Source organism: Ambystoma mexicanum, chromosome 7p (assembly GCF_040938575.1).
Source record: "Ambystoma mexicanum isolate Mex_15411 chromosome 7p, UKY_AmexF1_1, whole genome shotgun sequence".
Taxonomy (NCBI): Eukaryota; Metazoa; Chordata; class Amphibia; order Caudata; family Ambystomatidae; genus Ambystoma; species Ambystoma mexicanum.
The window spans coordinates 99,342,594-99,364,358 of NC_090939.1; the positions used below are offsets into that span (position 1 = coordinate 99,342,594).

General features: G+C 44.8%; 1 protein-coding gene across 3 annotated transcripts in view; it reads left to right on the forward strand.

Annotated features, from left to right (window-relative positions):
- Window positions 1-21,765, forward strand: part of SIDT1 (SID1 transmembrane family member 1) — a 737,146-nt gene that overhangs the window by 504,618 nt on the left and 210,763 nt on the right. For all 3 annotated transcript variants that reach the window (XM_069635864.1, XM_069635865.1, XM_069635866.1), the window contains 3 exons: window positions 14,114-14,262; window positions 15,597-15,670; window positions 18,719-18,785. In XM_069635864.1, coding sequence (XP_069491965.1) covers window positions 14,114-14,262; window positions 15,597-15,670; window positions 18,719-18,785 — 290 coding nt within the window. The remainder of the gene's footprint in view (window positions 1-14,113; window positions 14,263-15,596; window positions 15,671-18,718; window positions 18,786-21,765) is intronic.

Here is a 21,765-nt window from a genome sequence, read left to right on the forward strand (position 1 = left end):
AATGAAATCCTTAATGTCCTTTCTCCAAGACGGCCACCAAAAATGTCTTTTTATCTTTTCCAACGTTTTGGTAATGCCGGGATGTCCTTCCATTAAGGAGTCATGGTAACAAGAGATCACCTGTCTTTGTAAATCGGTACATGGTAGATATAATCTTCCTCGAAAGTATAGTAGGTTCTTATCCATTGTGAAATCATTTCCCTTGCGTTGCCAGTCTTGCACTTCTGCTGGAGTCAGCAGATCTTTAACTTTAGCTTCAATGTCTTCAATGGATTGTGCACCTATCAAACCCAGGATTCTCTGTTCCGGAATTATGGGTACGGGTTCAGGATTGGTCGTGAATTCATCTACTCCAATTCGGGAGAGAGCATCTGCTTTTCCATTCTTGTTGCCTGGTCGGTAAGTTATCACAAAGTCGAATTCGGCGAAAAACAATGCCCAGCGAAGCTGTCTAGAGGATTGAGCTTTGGCTGATTTAAGGTACTGTAAATTACGATGATCCGTGATGACGGTGACTGTGTGTCGGGCCCCCAAGAGATAATGCCGCCAAGCTTTAAAGGCGGACTTGATAGCCAAAAGTTCCTTATCTGTAATGGTATAGTTAATTTCAGGAGCTGAAAATTTGCGGGACCAAAATGCCACTGGGTGTAACTGATTTGTTTCCGGATCTCTTTGCGAAAGTACTGCTCCCATTGCGAGACTGGAAGCATCAGTCTCTACTATATAGGAAAGTTCCGGGCGAGGATGTTTTAGAACTGGAGCCGAGGTGAATTTTGTTTTTAGTTCCTGAAAAGCTTGTTCAGCCTCTGTAGACCATTCGAAACGTTTATTCTTTCTGAGGAGGGCTGTAATGGGTTGGACTACTCGAGAAAACTCTGGGATAAATCTTCGATAAAAGTTGGCGAAGCCCAACATGCTTTGAACTCCTTTCACTGATGTTGGTGAGGGCCACTTAACGATAGCGTCCACTTTTCTTGAGTCCATGTGGACTCCATTAGGTGACAAAATAAATCCCAAAAATTCGACCTCCGTGACGTGAAAAACGCATTTTTCCAATTTTGCAAAGAGCCTGTGTTTTCGGAGCCGCTCCAATACTGCTGTGACATGTTTTCGATGTTCCGCCTCAGAGGACGAGTAGACCAGAATGTCATCAATATAGACAACTACACATACGTCAATGAGCTCTCTGAGGACGTCATTCATAAAATACTGAAAGGCTGCCGGAGCGTTGCAAAGCCCAAAGGGCATTACTTGATACTCGAACAGTCCATATTTAGTACGAAAGGCCGTCTTCCATTCATCGCCCTCTTTTATTCGTACTAAATGGTAGGCTCCTCTGAGGTCCAGCTTTGTGTAGATACAGGCACTTTTAACCTGGTCAAGAAGTTCAGGGATCAATGGTAACGGATATCTGTTCTTAATCGTAATCTGGTTCAGGGCACGGTAATCTATGCATGTTCTTAGGTCTCCCTCTTTTTTTGGCACGAAGAACAAAGCTGAAGAGGCTGGGGACTTCGAGGGACGGATAAATCCATTAGTCAAGTACTGGTCCAAATACTGCCTTAGGTGAAGATTTTCAGGTTCTGTGAGGGCATAAATTCGACTGCATGGAGGAGTGGATCCTGGAACCAAGTCTATTTGGCAGTCGTATGATCTGTCAGTCTCTACTATATAGGAAAGTTCCGGGCGAGGATGTTTTAGAACTGGAGCCGAGGTGAATTTTGTTTTTAGTTCCTGAAAAGCTTGTTCAGCCTCTGTAGACCATTCGAAACGTTTATTCTTTCTGAGGAGGGCTGTAATGGGTTGGACTACTCGAGAAAACTCTGGGATAAATCTTCGATAAAAGTTGGCGAAGCCCAACATGCTTTGAACTCCTTTCACTGATGTTGGTGAGGGCCACTTAACGATAGCGTCCACTTTTCTTGAGTCCATGTGGACTCCATTAGGTGACAAAATAAATCCCAAAAATTCGACCTCCGTGACGTGAAAAACGCATTTTTCCAATTTTGCAAAGAGCCTGTGTTTTCGGAGCCGAATTAGCGAATTAGCTTGATCTTTCTGAAAGACATCCTGAAATTCCCGGTATTCAGGAGGCAGGTGAGGACTCTCAGAAGTAGTTGCAGCTAGCTTCGTGCTGGGCTACGGATAACAGGTAGGTGCGCATTCTGGAAACCGGATTGTCTTTGCTCGCCAATCAATTTGAGGATTGTGTTTCTCCAGCCAAGGGATTCCCAGGATAACTTGAAACTGTGGAGCCTTGATCACGTCAAACACGATCTTCTCTTGATGTCCATCTTGGCTTACCAACGTCACTTCCATGGTGGTGTGAGTAACTGGTCCGGAAGCTATTTCCGTACCATCCACGGTGGTGATAACGTCTTTCACCGACTTAGGACAAAGAGATAGATTCATCCTGGCGGCCAATTCACAGTCCACGTAATTGCCGATTGCGCCACTATCTATGTATGCTTTAATGGCATGCATACGATTGGGTTGTTCCGGACTCACGAGGACCATGGGCATGGTAAAATGCGAGGTCAAAGAACTGGTTTTAACGCTCGGCAAGCGGACCTCTACACTTGTCGGGCGAGGTCGTTTTCCGACTCTGAACTTTTGGCACCCTTATCGGAAGCTCCTACTGTCTTCTTCTTTGGTTTCACTGGGCAATCTTGGAGGAAGTGCCCTGAGTTCCCGCAATAGAGGCACAATTGCAGTTGTCTTCTCCTTTCTCTTTCCTTTTGGGTTAGAGGTCCTTTCACCACCCCAATCTGCATGGGTTCCACAGTATCATTTCCTTTAACGGAGCTCTGTGGTCTTGAAAAAACTCGATTCTCAAACCTGGAACAATCGGCTTTTCGATTTTGTATTCTATGATCCAGTTGCACCACCAGATCAATGTATTCGGAACAGTCTTGTGGAGGATTCACCACCTGGGCCAGAACGTCTTTAAGTTCTCCACGAAGGCCTCTATAGAAAAGGGTGATTCTCTTATCCTCAGGCCACCCGGTTTCAACCACTAGTCTGTTGAATGATGCAATGTAGGCCAGAAGATCTTGATTGCCCTGTCGTAGTGAAAGAAGTTCATTGTCCAGGGCCTGTCCCTGAGAATGTCTTGCGAACAATCTTTCCATACTAGCTTGGAAGTCCTGGAAATTATACAGAATAGGGTTATCTTGAGTCACTAAAGGAATAGACCAATCTGCGGCACTGCCGCTAAGATATGAAAGCACGAAGGCCACCTTAGCCTGGTCCGTTGGAAAAGCGGCAGGTCTACACAGAAATTGCAAACGACACTGATTGATGAAAACATCAAATCTTTTCGGATCACCTGAAAAGCGTTCGGGCGGAGCCAAAGGTACATTTCCTGGTAGATTAATTTGCACTGGATTAGAGGAAGCTGTTGGGGCATGGCTACCACCAGGGGTAGGCAGAGGAGTCTGTCCCGCTTGGGCTTGTAACAATTGTCTAGCCAAGTCGTCTGTTCGCTCCTTAGAAACCACTAGCTCTCTCCTTAGGGCATTTGTTTCCTGGCGAGCTGCGTGTACTTCTGCTCTCAACTCCCCGAGCAACTGGGCCAATTGGTCTGTGTCCGAAGTCTCCATTGCGCCTTGGCAGGAAATGTATGGTGAGGCTTCGCGTTCTGTAACGCTCACCTGGTTCCCTCGGAGGCGCTGGTCTTGACTGGGCGGTGAGAACGTCTTCAACGTTAGGCGTAGGATTCGTTTGGCTCCCGGATTTGACCCCTTCCTCACCGAAAGCTTGACCTGCAGTGTGAGGTGTCTGCAAGTGGAAAATCAAGGTATTAGTGGCTGGAAGGCTGGGAGAAGTTCTTAGCCCCTCTCTCCCTCTCTTCCCGTGGTACTCGGGTGATTGTTGTGCTCACCTTAAGTAAGTGAATGCTGAGCTCTCCATCCTGCGTCTTGTGCAGGGGCGCTGGATCCAGTTACTTCACTGGATGTGAGTTCCGCCTCTTGATTGCAGAGGGTAGTTGAGAGCGAAGCCGCCGTTTGTTGCACGAGCGTGACTTGTAAGTATTAAAGTTCTCTTTAGATTGCTCTCTTCAAATGTCTTTTCCCCTAATGTCTGTCTTTTACTTTTCAGATGCTGTCGATGCCAAAGAAGATGCTCTCCCCGATTCGTGGCAGAGAGCGTAACAAGAAGATGATGAATTCGAAGGCACGTAAGTAGGAAGGCTGTTTTGGGGCCGTAGAATGCACCTTAATGTCCCCTTTTGTCTCTACAGGTGCCGGAATGCAGTGCGAGCAAGGTTGGAGCAAGCGCAACACAGGTAAGCAGTTTTGTAACCAAGCGTTACTAACCAATGTTCTTTGTCTTTGCAGGCCCGATGCCGGACGAGAAATGCAGAAAAAACGTCTTGGATGCTGCCGATGGATCGGGTGAGTCGAAGCGCTAACTTTGCCTTTGTCTAACATGTGCCTTTTGTTTTGCAGGAGCCGCTGAAGATTGAAGATTGGTTCCCAGCAGGTAATTCTCGTAATTACAGGGTCCGGAGCTGAAGATTCGCTGGAGCTGACACGGTGAGCGTCCTGCTGCAGATGCAGAATAACGCGAAGCATGTGGTACCAATCGGGTGTGGTTTAAATAGCCCATAGGAGTGCTTAGGTGTCTTCTTCCACAGCAGCCTCGCCCAGGTAAAAGAGTTCCTGCTTCCAGAAGGGTTCCAGCAGCAATGATCCAGGGAGTGGTGCCTGCCCCACCCAGAAGGAAAAGTAGTCCCTGCCAGAAGAGAGTAAAGCCTCATCTTGCTGGTAAGTAAGCAGCATGGTCTGCTCCAGGTAGGTTCACCCAAGCACCTTTACACTTGATATGAGCCCGGCGCTTCCTGTGCCGGGACGGATCCTTACTATGAGCCTGGCACCACCGGTGCCAGGACAAGGTCCAAAAGCTCCCTATTGGGACTTGCTGGTGCCAATAAGACATGTTATGAGCCTGCTCCCAAGGATGTTGGGTAGGTCCTGACTCCTTGAAAGCAGTGGTCATGACAGTTATCTATCAGACTTTCCTGAGTGAGAGAAGCCTTGTGAAAGAAGAGGGATTTGTAGTATTGTATTACACAGCTGATGCTAAAGATGACGTGGGGATCGAGAATAGAATGGAGGGAGAGAACATGGAGAAGAGAGCAGAGACGGAGTAGACAGTTGCAGGAGTGACAGCTCCCTCTGTGCCCTATATGTTCATGTCCCCTTATAGTATAATTGTAGATTCAGTATTCCAATTAAAGTAATATTTAATTCCACTTCACCGCCTCCGTGAATACTTCACCTCCCCAGCCCAGCTTGGCCTGACCACATAGAACTCCAAAATAGTGAACCAAACAGGCAGGCAATAAGCCAATATGAAACTGTAAATATCATTCTAATTCCAAACCCAAAAATGAATCTATTCAAGCCTTCAAAGTCAGTAACAAAGCCCATTACCTAACCTTGCCTTACACATCACAAAGGCGATAGAGACGCATTTCCCATTAATGTCCCTGCCAAAGCTCCCCTTTTTCTTACAGAATATGAATCAACTCTGTAAACATAGAAGCAGATTGTTAGAGGCTAACCACTCGACAGTCCTCGTGCCAAACCACCGCTAACCGATTCTGTCACATAAGGGACTCGTGCATTGTAGATACACCAACATTTCAGCAGCGTGTCATGAGGCTGCCTGCACCCATGCAGCATGGTCCTATTGTTAAAATGCATCACATTAGTGCACACACCAACCTTGCCTGCCCTGATACATCCAGGAAAACCTGTCAGTAACTGTGTGGGCTTATGAGCTAGGACAACTGAGTGCTTAGCTCTGCTCTGTTTGCTCCCCAGACCACATACATAAGCAGAGGTGCTAAGATGAAGCCAGACCAAGATATTCCCTTGGCCTAATGACCTGCGAGGGGAAAGGGCATAAAAAGTGGTGTAGTTTGAAAACCATTATTAACATAATCACATTCTCTAAATTCAAAACCCACACGCCTGAGAGAGGGAATCATGGCAGGTGGAGACAGGCCCCTACCAAAAGTTGGGAATTGGCAGAGGGATGTGAGAATCTGGAGTGAGCAGAGGTGCAGAGAAGGAGCTTTGTCGAGGGGCATAGGAACGAGTATGTGGATTGGCACCATGGACGTAGAAGACCAGAGAGAGGATCAGCACATCAGGAGGAGGAAGAGGGATATATAGGTTTCCCAAAGAGCAGAATTGTTGTGTGTTGCAAGGAGGCTAGAGAGCAGGTGGGTTGGGAATCAGTGACCGGTCCTCCAGACCAGATTTGGAAGAACCTCCCTCCAGCCAGTCTGACTGGGCTACACCTTGCCTGGGCTGTGGGGTTTGAGCTTGGTAGTTTTCAGCCTCTACTCAATAATTGCCAATACCTGTTCAACCCTGTGATCCATGGAACAGAAACCTGCAGCCAAAGTGACCAACGAGAACCATGAAAAACAGCAAAGACAAGGAAAGATGTGCATGGGACTGTGAGTTACTGAAAATATTGCCTGAATGTAGTACTATTGGAGCCCTGGGAATTGTCTTCTTTTTGGTTTTCATGTCTGGGGGTCAACGAGAAGTCATCCTGATACTTTGGTCTAAGTTGATGTCTTTTCTGTTCATCAAAATAAACCTCAAGTTTTCTGAATACTATTTCCTTGTACGTCTTTCATTGATCATCACTCAGCTTCATGACAGTATCCTTAAGTTCAAGTTGCAAGCCGGTGGGGAATATTTATCTGAATATATTATTGTTCTTTAGTAATTTTTCTGCCTGAGATTTAAGGCTCAGCCTGCACTGCAGTGTATCCCTAGAGAGGTCTTGGAAGAGATGATCTCATGAGTTCTGAAATTCCAAATGTCCCTGCTGGCTAGCAGCCCATAAGAGCTTTTCCTGGAATGTGTAAGGGTGTGGATTAAAGAGGATGTTCAGGGTCACTTGTCATCAATGACTCTGCTCGATCCCACTCAGTGCACTGTCTAGCTTCATGTTGGCCTCCAGTTCTCCAGGAAGTAGAAAATGTAACAGCTCTTTTCCGATCAGGCTAGTCTGAGGACCCACACTAAGCAACCATTTTGGTTGCGGCCAATCAAACCCACTTTCAACAAGGGACCTGAATGGCTGAGCGGTAGAGAGAATTAATGACCCCCTATCGTTCATGAACATCCTGACTCGAGGTCAGATGAGCTTAATCGGACTGGGGATCCTCAATGACCTCCACCCTCTAACAGAGGCACTTTGATTCTCCAGGATTGTGCATAGTAATACCAACCCCATAATCGTGCTGCAGATCCAGTTTGACAGTAGAAAGACAAGTCGCTCCTTGCAAGACCTTCTGCCTGCCTTGACTTTCAACTTCAGCTCTTTCTGGAAGAGGGTCTCCCCTTGTCCCGGACAAGGCTTGAAAGAGATTGCATTGCCAGCACCTGCACCCCTTTATTGTTCTTTGGTTGTAATCTTCCGGAGAAGGCGTACCCATGTCAAGTGGCCAACTCCCTATACCTGATCCTATGGACATACCAACCTATCAAAAGGAGGATCAATTCGCGTTACCTCTTTGCCTGCATGCTGTATGATCTATGTATCCTGCAACTCTACACATACTGTGTGACTCTACTGTAAGTACACATTCCCACTCGCACTCCAACGTTCTCATACTGTTATAATCCTACTTATTGCTGCAGTGCCTTATATCAATGTCCTTGTCCTGGCATGCCAATTGATTCAGTACCAAGTACTTAGCCTACTGTTGATAATACTCTCTTGCTCAGGGCCACCACATTGTTACTATTCCAAAGTACTGCCTCAACTTCACATGGGATGATAAGTGCATGTCCCTGTTATCCCTCTTCGACTAATGCTGGATCAGCCTTCCTACCGCTTTCCAGTTACTCACCTCAGTGCGTTACGACTCCTCCCCCCATGATCTTTCTGACCCATACCTTTTGACATTGCCTCCACACCTGCGTACTCCTGCCCAATATTGCATTTCTGCCTATTCACGTGTACTTAAGTCTACTCCTAAACTTAGGTGCCCTTTCTCAGCTGTATGTATGCATTTTAGCCATTACGGGGATTGTAAAATTTAGGTGTCCCTTCTCTGCTGTATGTATGCATTGAAGCCATTACGGGGATTGTCAAACTTAGGTGCCCCCTCTCTGCCATATGTATACATTTTAGCCATTACGGGGATTGTCAAACTTTGGTGAACCGTCTTTGTTGAACCTTTGCACCTTCCTACATAATGCAGATGTGACTACATAATAACCTAACATGCGCACCACCAAGACTCACCTTATATACACACTCTGCTCCCTACTCTGGGCTACTCTAACAATCACCACTATAATGGGCCACACTATCTCTACACCCTGCAACTTGCAGGAGAGAAACACTCGACTCAGAGCTAGGTTGCCACGACTTTATGATCTTAAAAACAAAAGAACCAGACCATCGGTCTCCACACCTACTTTAACTACCACTGACCCTAACCCATCTGCCACAGCCGTTGAAAGACTTCCAAAAACGCAGACCCACTCTCTTCACAACCAAAAGAGACCAAAGCACCCCAAACTAAGACCTATCCAAGAAAGAAACACAACTCCCACCATCTCAGGAGCCCTTATTAATGCGAGGTCCCTCATAGCACACAATACAGAAATCGCTGACATACTCGCTATGGATAACGTAGACTTTATGGCTGTCTCCGAGACCTGGCTCCACGATGCTGCAGGTCCCGCACTGATGATTGCCATACCAGACAACTACAATATATTTAGAGTCGATCGGCCCAACTCTAGAGGAGACGGCCTGGCTATTATTGCTAAAACTAAGTTAGCGTTAAGACTCGCCACACCGCCAGCAATCAAATCTTGTGAACTACTATCATCTAAACTACCCATCTCTAACAATAGTACACTAACTATCCTCCTTGTGTACAGACCACCATGCCCCCTAGGCAACTTTGAGGAAGACCTCACCAGCCTCCTCACTAACAACATGAAAGATTCCACCCAGCTCCTATTACTAGGCGACTTTAACTTGGGATTTAATGATGCTGAGGACAAACAGAACCAATCTATCCAATTGATTTTAGTCGAACAGGGCCTTACCCAAAAAGCCTTAGCTCCAACACATATAAAAGGACGCACATTAGACTGGATAGCCAACCTGAACTGTGCCACTACCATCTCTAATATTACCCCACAAACCTGGACAGACCACCACCTCATTTGTTTCTCATCCACTATAGAGCCTCTAAAACTAGTTACTCGTGAAATATTACCACCCCTGCTAACCAGAAGTAAAAAAGAAATTACCGGTGAAAAACTACTCCCTCTCCTCCTACCAGCTCTCACTGCTAGCGCTAACAACTCTGACCCAAACACACTAGTCGAGACATTCAACAATACTATGTCCAAAGCCTTGGATACTATTGCCCCAGTCAAACTACGTAAAAGTAAACAAGAATCACACCTCAATTCATGTTTCACCCCCCATCTCAAAGAACTACGGCTCCAAAAATGTAAACTCCAAGCAATCTGCAGACACTCACCTTCAGCTGAGAATAAAACTCTACTTGCTAATCTTGCGAACAAATACAAGAAAGAAATAATCTAAACCAAAAAAAGCACATTTAATGAGATAATCAGCAAATCTAACTCTAACTCCAAAGAACTCGTCTCCATCCTCCGGGAAATGGAAAATCTGATTTCTCCCACAGATAATGTCCCTAAGGACAAATAATGGTGCACTAGCATCCAAAATGCATTAGCAAATAAAATAGTAACTCTACAGTCCAAAATTGCTAAAAAGAAAGCCTCCTTGAGTTCCACAGAACACATACCACCCCTCTGACAGATATACCAAGCACAGATACACCAAGTAGCTGCAAATCATTCAGGTTTACCAATATATCCATACTGGAAACTGGAAAGGTTATATCCTCTCTGAAACCATCAAACTGCCAGGGCGACAGTTGCTCGGCACAAGTTATTAAGGACGCAGCTAGAGATTTAGCACCCTTCATCTCTAAGCTAATTAATGCCTCCTTTAAATCAAGCACAGTGCCTACAACCTTAAAGAATCCTGGGTACTGCCTCTTCTTAAAAAACAGACCTTGACCCGGCTATCCCAACTAATTATATGCCCATTATTACAGTCTCCAGTTAGTTCCTCCTCAAAATCATTGACAGAGTAGCCTACCTCCAGATCCAAAACTATCTGGAGACGAACCAACTACTAGGATTACGCCAATCTGGATTCAGACCAAAACACGGTACTGAAACGGCCCTAATTGACCTCAAGACACAAATCGACGAGTTGAAGGATAAAGGTAAAACAACTATGCTCCTCCTCCTCGACCTATCGGCGGCCTTCGACCTGTTGGACCATGCAGTGTTATGCAAGCATCTAGCGTCTGCTGCCCATTTCTCAAGTGAAGCTATAGCCTGGGTACAATCCTTCCTAGCCAACCGTACGATGAGTGTTTTCCCCCTTAGCTTCAGCGGACCCAATACAAATCACCTGTGGCGTCCCACAAGGTTCATGTGTCTCCCCAACAATGTACAACATCTTCACTAAGCCACTCTTCGACAAACTTGACAGATTGGGGGTAACTTATACTAATTATGCGGACGACGCGCAGATCCTCATACCACTATCTGGCAACTTTGGCGAAGACACAGCTCTAGTAAATAAAATTGACCTCATCATTCAGGCATGGATGGCCTCTCACGGCCTCTGCCTGAATGACGACAAAACAGAGATACTGATCCTGGGTTCCGACTCTAACCTTAAAAAACTTAGCCCCAGTTACACTGCCTTTAATATAGATGGTATGCAGTCAAGGTGGTAACCGAGGTAAAAACACTGGGTTTCTACCTTGATTCCACACTATCTCTTAAAAAACAAGTCAACTCATTGGCATCTTCCACAGCCTACACCTGTAAATTGATCAGGGCCTGTAGACCCTACCTCTCCAAAACCAACTGTATCACACTAGCCAATGCTCTAATAATGTCGAAATTGGACTATTGCAACGCCATATATGCAGGCGCCAACAAATCTGTCATAAACAAAATGCAAATATTTCAGAACAATGTTCTTAGAGCAGCCTTGGACATACCCCATCGAGAGCATATCTCTGATAACAGAAAAGACCACCACTGGTTAAAAATTAGTGACAGAATTCTCCTCAAGATGGTATCTCTCACCTATAAACGACTGAACAATACTGCGCCCCCATACATCTCTGCTAGATTGACCAGAAAATCCTCCAGTCACCACACCAGAGCCTCTAACCATCTCTCACTAGAAATTCCTAGATTCAGACTAACAAAAGCGGGTGGAGCTAGCTTCCCTGTCAGAGCTGCCCGTACCTGGAATGCACTCCCCACTGCATTGAGAGCTGATCATCCCTACTCTAGATTCAGATGTAACGTGAAAAGTTGGCTCTGGACTAATGACGCCCATCAAACTGCTCCCCTGCACTAGTTCTAGGATTTCTGCACGTAACTATCATGATTTTCCTGAAACCTGTACTATAGACTATCTCTCCTCTTCATTTGTGATGTGATGTACCCATATCTTGTATATATGTACTGTAAATACTGTAATAATCATGTACTGTAACTATTGTATGCAACTAAGCTTAAATATTCTTGTTACCGCTGCGCCTGGCTACCCCAGGGTTTGGAGCGCATTATCAAATAATAAACTAAACTAAACTAAGTGGACTAAACCAAAGCCCAGTGGAGGAATATCAGGTGAATTTGACTATGTACCTCGATGCAGCTGACATACTACTGCTTACCTTTCTGTGTGACAGTCATCAGGCCAGCTGGCAGATCTTCCCTGCAGCTGGCAAATCCAGAAAACCCTTTGCCCCAAGTTGAAGACTTACCACAGCAAGAAGAAAACTCCTGTTCCCTGTGTAAGCCTCGCCTTGGTGGTGCTGCAGTTCTGCAGCCCTGCTGCATAACTCCTCCCAAGCCCAGCGAAGGTGTACAATAAGTACTCACCCAGCGAGGTGAAGAAATAGCACATAGGTGCACTGGCATGGTTAACTGAGATCTGTGATTAAAACTTCCCGACTCCCCTTCTTTTGGAATCTTAACCTGAACTTTGAATGTCCCCTCTGCAGTAATGTGGGTCTACAAACTGAACCTCTACTAAAGACTGAATGACCATGTATGTCCCTTACATCTTGGCTCTAAGAGAGCTATGGGGTCATTACGACCCTGCCGGTCCGGTAACAACGGTAACTGCCGGTAGGTTTACCGGCACCGTTGTTACCTTACCGGCAGAGTACAAGTTTGCGAGCCGGATGCCCTCCCGCCCCCCAGGTCTGACCTGGCGGACAGAACGGCACCCGCTTGCAGACTTTCACGTTAGCATCGGCACCGTTATGAACTAGTTGATTTTCTGTACATTGCTTGCAGCTATGCTTTCTGCAAGGTATTACCCAAATTGGTCGTTTACAATTGTTCGAATGAACAATTGACCGAATTTAAAGGGTCACAATTGACCTTTTCACAATTGACCGAAAATATATATATATATATATATATCGGTTTGGTAATATATATATATATATATGGGGTTTGGCGTTGGGTGGGGGGTTGTGGGGAGTTTCCCCCCACATATATGGTACAATTGACCTTCACAATTCGGTCAATTGTGAAAAGGTCAATTGTCATTCGAGCAGTTGGAAAACGATCAATTCGTATGCAACCTTCTGCAATTGTAACAAGCGCCACAACGCCACTTTCTTCTGTATGTGATACGTGACTGTAACTAAGCTATTAACATCTACTGTAACCAGCGCCACAATGCCCACGGGCTGCTGTGCGTTTAACAAATGTGAATAAATAAATAAATAAATCCTGTCATCCCCATTCCCATTGAGTCCTACATTGCTAATTTTTGCCATGTATTTTTGTTGTATTCCTGAATGAACTTTGATTGGCCTAGCTCATTCACTATTTTGCTATGCCGCATCATGATCCCTTTCCACGCGGGATCATTCCACAGCACTGGGACCTGATTGTTTGACCTGACCCCCGCCAACCTATAAGGCAAAGTAAGGCTCATTGCTTCTATCATGATCACTTTGTCTTCTTCGAGGAGTGAATGGTGTGACTGTCTAGAGTACTATTCCTTCCATTTACCAGAAACAAAACAAACCACCTGACTCCACCGACACCTTTCCCAAAGTGCTGCCAGGGAAGTATGCAATCCTTCAGTGCATGATTCTAGACAATCAAAAAAGCTTTTTCCGTATTGTGGCCACCCTTTCAATTTCAAGCATGAGACCTTGCTGGAAACAATCTCCTTTAGAACCTACTTCTTGCTATTAATATTAGTCAAGCACTTATAAGCAAATTGAATCATACAGGACCTCTTTGTATTCAGTTGTTACCTTGTAAAAATAGGTTCTTCCTGATTTGAATGTGGGGCTGGTCAGGCTCCTGATTGTAATCCTGCATTTGGATTTTCTGCAATATCAAACAAACCAATTTCTTAACAGTTTTGCATGTTGTTATGATTCTGTCTGGTCATAAACATTTCTGTAGGTGAAACTCCATTGTCGTTCTGCATTGGCTTTCAAATGATAAGGACCCCGGTGATTTCTTTCCTATATAGAGCCTGCTTTTCCCATTAACCAGTTTCCCTTTCTTGTACGTTTTTCTGAGCCAAATAACCAGGGAAACACGCCTTCTATAAACTAGAAGATAACAAATAGGTTTATCTCCTCAGTCCTAAATAGATCAGCATGGTCTGGTCTTAAATAGATTGTTGGAACACTTTAGGAGTGAACACATTAGTAGGCAGAAGACTCAAATACCAACTGTGTCAAAATGTCTTCTGAGTTTCATGGTTATCTAAATTCTAGCTTATCAATGTGCAAGGGATATTCATGTGCCAGGAAGATGAATGAAGACATTGTCATTTTTTCAGTTTTCATGTACTATCTTTTTTAATAATAATTATTGGTGTGAAATAGCACAAATTTGCCAGGGCTTCTTTCGATAATCTGTTGGTTGTGTTGTGTGGCATCAGGTGCAGGAAATTATATAATGTCTGGGTCCGCTCCTTAACAGACCTTCTTGTGCATTTCCAGATGAGTCCAGCCCGGGTGGCGGCAGGCAGCAGTGCTCGCCAGATGGCATACCACGCTCCCGCACATACTCTGACAGCTCTGTGGAGGAGGAAAGCGACTTTGATACCATGCCAGAGATTGAATGTGACAAGAATGTTATTCGCACCAAGGTACGCTTGGCGACTTTCTTGCGCCAGGCTTCAGTGAAAAGACCAGGAGTGATCCTGCCTTCTGCAATCCTCTGTTAAGAGATCTGCATGTTGATTGTGGCCGCACAACGTCTTTAGTTATCCATAAGTATGGAGGAAATGTGACTGAATATTGTTGTTCTCTGATTTCTTTTCATTTTTTGCAATGTAATGTCAGATGATCTTTGGGCACACCATTTCTTAGTAATTTCACGAGAACAGACACTGTAATTGCAAACCTACAAAGCATAAGGGAGTGGGTGTAACTTTGGTTAATTACCTCCAGCAGGAATCAGTCTGGTTAGACTAACGTCAAGAAAAATTCCCAGGGAAAACATGTACCTATCACTCACTGAAATCCACAAGAATACAAATTATATATTACAAATTATACATTTAATATATTGGTCAACCAAAACAGACCAGCCTAACAAACTATCCATAAGATCATGCACATGACAAACATAAATTGTGTAATGAAAGACACTGATTCTGTTGCTGCTGTAAATTGATTGGAACACAGAATATCCAGTATTCCTGGACTATTATTATAAAGGACATCAGTAACTACAGAGTGGGTGACTGTGAACAAACATCCAAATTATTGAATTTCTTTTGTGATCAACTATCACAAATGTCTGTCAACTTAGGTTTCGTGCCTAGAGGCCTTACATTGATGCAGACCGAGCCTTCTTCAGGACATGAGGGTGGTGATATCACTTCATCAGTTGTACAAACTGCTCTCAGGATAGGTTGGAAGGTGTAGAGATGAAAGGAATTCTTCTAGAAGCTGTGCAACATGGGGCCATTTTTGATATTTTATTGGGTCAACTTTGTGGCCATGGGGTAGTGGCACCCACGTCAGTGCCCTAGAATTGCCTTATTGTTAAACTACCCCTGGTGGCAGATGGATTGCACAAACTGGACTCCACCAGAAGGCGTTGCTAAACAGAAGGCTGATCATCATCTTGTGGGACATCAGATGGTCTTCCCCCACGCAGAAGGACCACAGCAGATTGTTCTGGCGGTGGATCCCCTAAACTGGCCGGGAGAAAGCACAGATCTGATGTTGGACATCGTCCCCATTTTACAACACCCAGATTGGAAATAAATAGTGTACAATAGCAATATCTAACCTCCACATACGTTTCTTAGACCTTTATTCCAGAGTGGCCTGCGCTTGCGGGTCTGTTCTTCATTCCCATAAAGGAACTTTACTTGTTCAGTCTCGGTCATTTATTGGAACATGATAATGCTTTATTCTAACTATTGGTCATATGTTACATATCTCCTTTCCAATCTCTTCTGAACACAAGGCGTTTCTCTATGTGTCAGACTTATCCCGGAAGGACCGGCGAATCGTGAGCAAAAAATACAAGATCTACTTCTGGTGAGTATAAGATTGCATAATGTATTCCTTCTCAGCCAGAACACTTTATTCCCTGAGGAAAGAAAGGCGGTTCATCCCTGAATATCTGGTTAAGTCCTTCACTGGGCACTTGGCAAGGGAACAAGGTCTTCCCTCATAGATTGATCACACATGAGAGGCGGGTGGTTGAGAATTACACATTTCTTTTTGCATAATTCCAAAATACTCAAATAATGGTTAATGTGTGCTAACTAAAGGCATTATTAAAGAGCCCCCCAACATATCTAGACCATTACAGCATAAACAATTTAGTTTGACTGTAATTATTTAATATTAGCACATCAAGCTTGCTATTGGCCTCCTTTCAACCAACCGGAATGCTCACTGTGCAGACAATAACTACTAGTATTGGCTGAATTCTGAACATTCAGACAACAAAAGCAGTTGCCAAGGTTTCTTTGACTTCCTTTCTGGGAGGATATTTTTTTTACTGCAACTTCCTATTTAACATGCCAGAAAGAGAGCTAAAACATGGGAACATGCATTCACTGTCTTGTAGATAAACCATTTACCTTTATATGACACTTGACACATGCTCAAATTAAAAGCAGTCCAATCTTGCAATTAAAATACTTGACTGATGGAGACAACCTTGCTATTTAAACAATCCAAAAAAGCCACATTTAATTTACTAAATCATTTTGTCTATTTACTTTATTCACTATTAAAATAAAGTTTTTGCTTCACCACCAGAACTCCAAAAGATGCATTGTTACTTACACTATGTGCTAATAGCCTTCAAGAGGGGTAATTTTCACATGGTATAGTGACCCTTGGCTAACTTGGTGGTGGGTCTTTATGCCATGATAATGACCCCTCCGTGGGCCTGTAAGACTATATCATGTTCTGATGCAGCAAGTGGTTGTTTGAGTTTGAAACCTCCATCTGAGATGACAAAGGGGTGCCAGGCACCAAGAAACAAAATAATTGTAATCAGAAATGTTTAAATCCTATGTGCATTTTTGAAAATCACACCGATTGAGGGACTTGAAATCCAGTTGAATCGCCTCCCAGTTTCCATAACCAGACATTGCAATGGACCTCCTGAAGAAGTAGCCCTCTCAATGAAGCTAGAGAAGCCCCAAGGTCTCCCACCTCCTGAAGAAGTAACCCTCTGCATGAAGCTAGAGAAACCCCACAAGTCATCCACCGCAGAAGAAGTAACTCTCTGCATGAAGCTAGAGAAACCCCTAAGTCACCCACCTCCCGAAAAAGTAACCCTCTGCATGAAGCTAGAGAACCTCCCCTCCCAGGTCACCCACCCCAGAAGAAGTAACTCTCTGCATGAAGCTAGAGAACCTCCCCTACCAGGTCACCCACCCCAGAAGAAATAACTCTGCATGAAGCTAGAGAAACCCCAAGGTCACCCACCTCCTGAACAAGTAACCCTCTGCATTAAGCTAGAGCACCTCCCCTCCCTGGTCACCCACCCCAGAAGAAGTAACTCTCTGCATGAAGCTAGAGAAACCCCAAGGTCACCCACCTCCTGAAGAAGTAACCCTCTGCATTAAGCTAGAGAAACCCCAAGGTCACCCACCTCCTGAAGAAGTAACCCTCTGCATGAAGCTAGAGACATCTCAAGGTCACCCACCTCCTAAAGAAGTAACCCTCAGTATGAAGCTAGAGAAACCCAAGGTCACCCACCTCCTGAAGAAGTAGCCCTATGCATGAAGCTAGAGAAACCCCAAGGTCACCCACCTCCTGAAGAAGTAACCCTATGCATGAAGGTAGAGAACCCCCCAAGTCATCCACACCAGAAGAAGTAACCCTCACCATGAAGCTAGAGAAACCCCAAGGTCACCCCTCAACTACATGCTGTAATTGCTGGTTTTCAAGACCGAACATTATGAGTGGTGCGTCCACTCGTGTAAGGCACCCTAAGCAGAGAGACCAAGACACTTAGCAGCGCTGTCCACCGGGGTGAACAGTCTAACAGCTAGAGTTTCATGAGGAGCAAAAGGGGTCCAAGCAGAAGCCCTGCCTCCATGAAGCAGGGCGACTGCTTTAGCGATCAATGCTTCAAATGAAAATAATGACCTGTAGTATTGGCATGGTCGAGTTTCTAGATGGTTCAAAACGAATGGGAGGCAAAGGACAGAACACAGTTAAGACTAACTTTCAGCTGAAAGAACAAGCGTTTAAACATTGTTTATTTTTAATACAAAAAACTTTATTGAACTGCAACATACTGAGGTTAGGGCAAAATGGTTTACATTTGAAACCTACTGATGCATTGTATTGCGTTGGGTCCGAAGACATGTTACATTCCTTCTATGAATGGGCGCATGGTGCCATCTCTACTGTGCTACTGTAACCTGTGTGAGAATCGGCCTAGCATTTTTTTTAAATCTAAGTTTATTAACTGATTTGAATTGTAAAATATTGTTTGTGGAAATTAAAGTGAAATCAAACTGATCACCTAGTGGCTGAACTATTGTACCTCTCAAACGTGGACCAGAAAAGTGATGGGTCGAAGGTTCTGAATTAATCTGATCCACTGGCACTTCTCTGGGCAACCTCCAATGCCAAAGTTTGTGAGGCCGTCTGCGCCATTACAAAAGGGGTCCAGCCATATGCCAGTCAGTCAAGTACTGCCACCATTGGGAGCAGCCCTGCCCAAACTGCTAGGATAAGTCCCCTCTGCACGGAAACGCAAGCAACCTCAGACATGGGCCTGGGTGTCTTTGTGTTAGAGTTGCCCTTGTGTGCCTGAGCAGTCGCAGAGCCCCACTGAACTTACAGAATTCTGGATCTTGTTTATATTAGAAGACAGCAGGGTGTTGAAGGCGGTGAAGAGTGCCAAAATGCCCTTCTGAAATTGGTTACTGTTCCTTGGTCTTCCACTCTCTGTACCCCAGTTCCTTGACAAGATTATTAAGGGGTGGGGAGGGTGTAAGCCATTTCCATGAGTGGTTATCAGCATCTGTGTGTTACCTCGGTGGGAATCCATTGATATTTGTCCTGCTGCATATTGTTATCTGACTGTTTCCACTCTCTCTCTGCCCACAGGAACATCATCACCATTGCAGTATTCTATGCGCTGCCTGTCATCCAACTAGTCATCACTTACCAGACGGTAGGTATCTCAGGAGCGCATGCTCTTCCAAGCAGCGGACCGCATGATGTCAACGATTCCACTTACTTGAGCAAACACATAAAATATCATTGTGAATGGGTCTACTATATCCCTTTCTAGACAATATTTTAACCTTACAACATGTACACACTCACTTTACAACAATATGATCTATTGATGTATGATAAGTGCAACTAGTACAGTAGATGTAGTACAGTGTTTGTTGGTGATAAGGTAGTTGTTGGTAGTGCAGTATTTGGTTTCTTCGATTGGTTGCAGAAACAAAGGTTAGAAAGACATTAGCCAGGAAGTGTTCTCACCCTTGGGCATCCCTTCAATGCCAGTAATAGTAATTTACTGACAACATCAGCCACTTGTCACAGATGGCTCAAGGAATACTCTGAGTCTCAGAGACGGTTCAAGGGTTTTTATTGAATTATTTCCTAGGGCTCTCGCTCTCTCTCTCACTCTTTCTCTCTCTCTCTCCCTCTCTCTCTCTCTTTCTCTCTCTCTCTCTCCTTCCACCCACCGTCCGCCATCTCTCTCTCCCTTGCATCCCTATTCCCCAGGGTTAGTATATACAGAATACTCACTGCTACTGTCTGTTCTGACTTATGCTAGAGGTGAAAACCTAAAGGCCAAATGCCTTATCTGTCTAGCGTCCCTCTGGGGCTTCCTAGACTGACCCTACACTATCTAGTGGTTAGTTGACTAAAAAGGGATAATCAGGTGTGCCTGATTCGGTCTTCTTCCTGTCAGGTCCATGTACTCCTCTCCCTCTCCCTTTCTGATGTTTCCCTCATACTATTTTCCTCCTTTCATCTCCACCTGCCTTCTCTTCTTCCATTCACTGCATCTTCCTCCCCTGTCCCTCCGATGTCTCTCACTCCTTCTAAGCTTTGCCTCAACCTACTGATGGTACTCCTTCCACTGCCCTTCTTCTCTTTCCTCGCACTACGGCTCCTTTCACCACACTAATACTACTCCCCCCTACTACTACTCCCTCCTCCACATTGCTACTGAAGCCCACCTTCTACTCAAACATCCTCCTTCCACTCACACAAGCACTTGGCATTAATTCCCTACACTCCCTCTCCTAAGCACACACACCAGTCTTTCATGCACACTCATATGACAGTACTACTTGCACTCACTAACCAGTGCCTCGCCTGTTCCCAAATGTTCTCCACTCTCCATTCCATTGCTTGGCCGTCTCTTGGTCTGCTTCTCTTTTAACACTCTCCCTATCTTCTTGTTGGCCTGGTGTTCCTGGCCAATCTGGCCCAGCCTTCCCCACCCAGGATGTGTTACATACAACAATGTGTTCATATATAGTCAGCTCAGTGTCGCAGATGGTTGACTTTGAGCTCCACATTCTTCGCAAAGTACTCACGTACCTGTTGCCCTACTTGCTTCCCCTTGTGATTTCCTCTATGGTATCGGGTTCCCTTGACTATTGCAACTCTCTGTATCTGGGACAGACTGCCTACCTGCTTCAAGGGCTTCAGAGCGTTCAGGATTCCGCAGCTAGGGTTGCTACCGGCACCCTGTTTCACACTTCTATTTCCCTGGATCTCATGTCTCTTCATTGGCTCCCCGTATTACAACGCGTGAAGTTTAAAGGGATGGTCTAGTAAAAATTTTTATTTAAAAAATAGATAGGCCACATAAAAAAAAAAATACTAGCATCCTCCGTTTTAAAACTTCCTATGTAAAATTTTGAACTATTCAAGCTCAAAATTCGAAAAAGCAAGCACAGGGGCGCAGCCATTTTGTGAAATGGAGGCCCTCCTGTGCTGGCTTTTGCTTTTGCGGCACTAATGAAGGAAAAGCCAGCCAGCTGTAGTAAACAAAGTCTAGCGCTGGGTGGCTTTCCCTTCATTAGTGCCGGGTCTCGGAGGACGCGGACCGGAGACCAGAGCAGGAAAGCTGCAGCTGAATCTCGGTAAGTGCTATTTATTTTTTTTACAAAAAATAAGCACTAGCTGCGGTTTTTTTTCTAAGTTTTCCAGGCTGGAGGAGCCCGGAAAACTTAGAATTAAAACCGCAGCTTTAAAAACGTTGTATTTATGTTTGAAATACAACGTTATTGTGTTGGAAAACGCTGCGGTTTTTCTTTCCAAGTTTCTCAGGCTCCTCCGGCTCGGCAAATGGAAAAGCAGATTCAGGCAGACACAACGCGGTTGTTTTCCGCAATGCCGCGTTGTGTCTGCCTGAATCTGCTTCACCCACGGGGAGCCCGAGAGCCCCAAATGGTAAAGCAGATTCAGGCAGACACAACGCGGTTGTGTTGGAAAACGCTGCGGTTTTTCATTCCAAGTTTCTCAGGCTCCTCCGAGCCGGAGGAGCCTGAGAAACTTGGAAAGAAAAACCGTAGCATTTTCCAACACAATAACGTTGTATTTATGTTTGCGGTCGCTTCAAAAGCGACCGCAAACATAAATCCAACGTTTTTAAAGCTGCGGTTTTATTTCTAAGTTTTCCGGGCTCCTCCAGCCCGGAAAACGTAGAAAAAAAAACGCAGCTAGTGCTTATTTTTTGTAAAAAAAATAAATAGCACTTACCGAGATTCAGCTGCAGCTTTCCTGCTCTAGTCTCCGGTCCGCGTCCTCCGAGTCCCGGCACTAATGAAGGGAAAGCCACCCAGCGGTAGACTTTGTTTACTACAGCTGGCTGGCTTTTCCTTCATTAGTGCCGCAAAAGCAAAAGCCAGCACAGGAGGGCCTCCATTTCACAAAATGGCTGCGCCCCTGTGCTTGCTTTTTCGAATTTTGAGCTTGAATAGTTCAAAATTTTACATAGGAAGTTTTAAAACGGAGGATGCTAGTATTTTTTTTTTTATGTGGCCTATCTATTTTTTAAATAAAATTTTTTACTAGACCATCCCTTTAAGGCCTTATGCATTGTCCATCGGACGTTCTATGGCACTGGCCCTGAGTTTTTACGAACCAAATTCTATCCTTATGTCCCTCCTCACCCA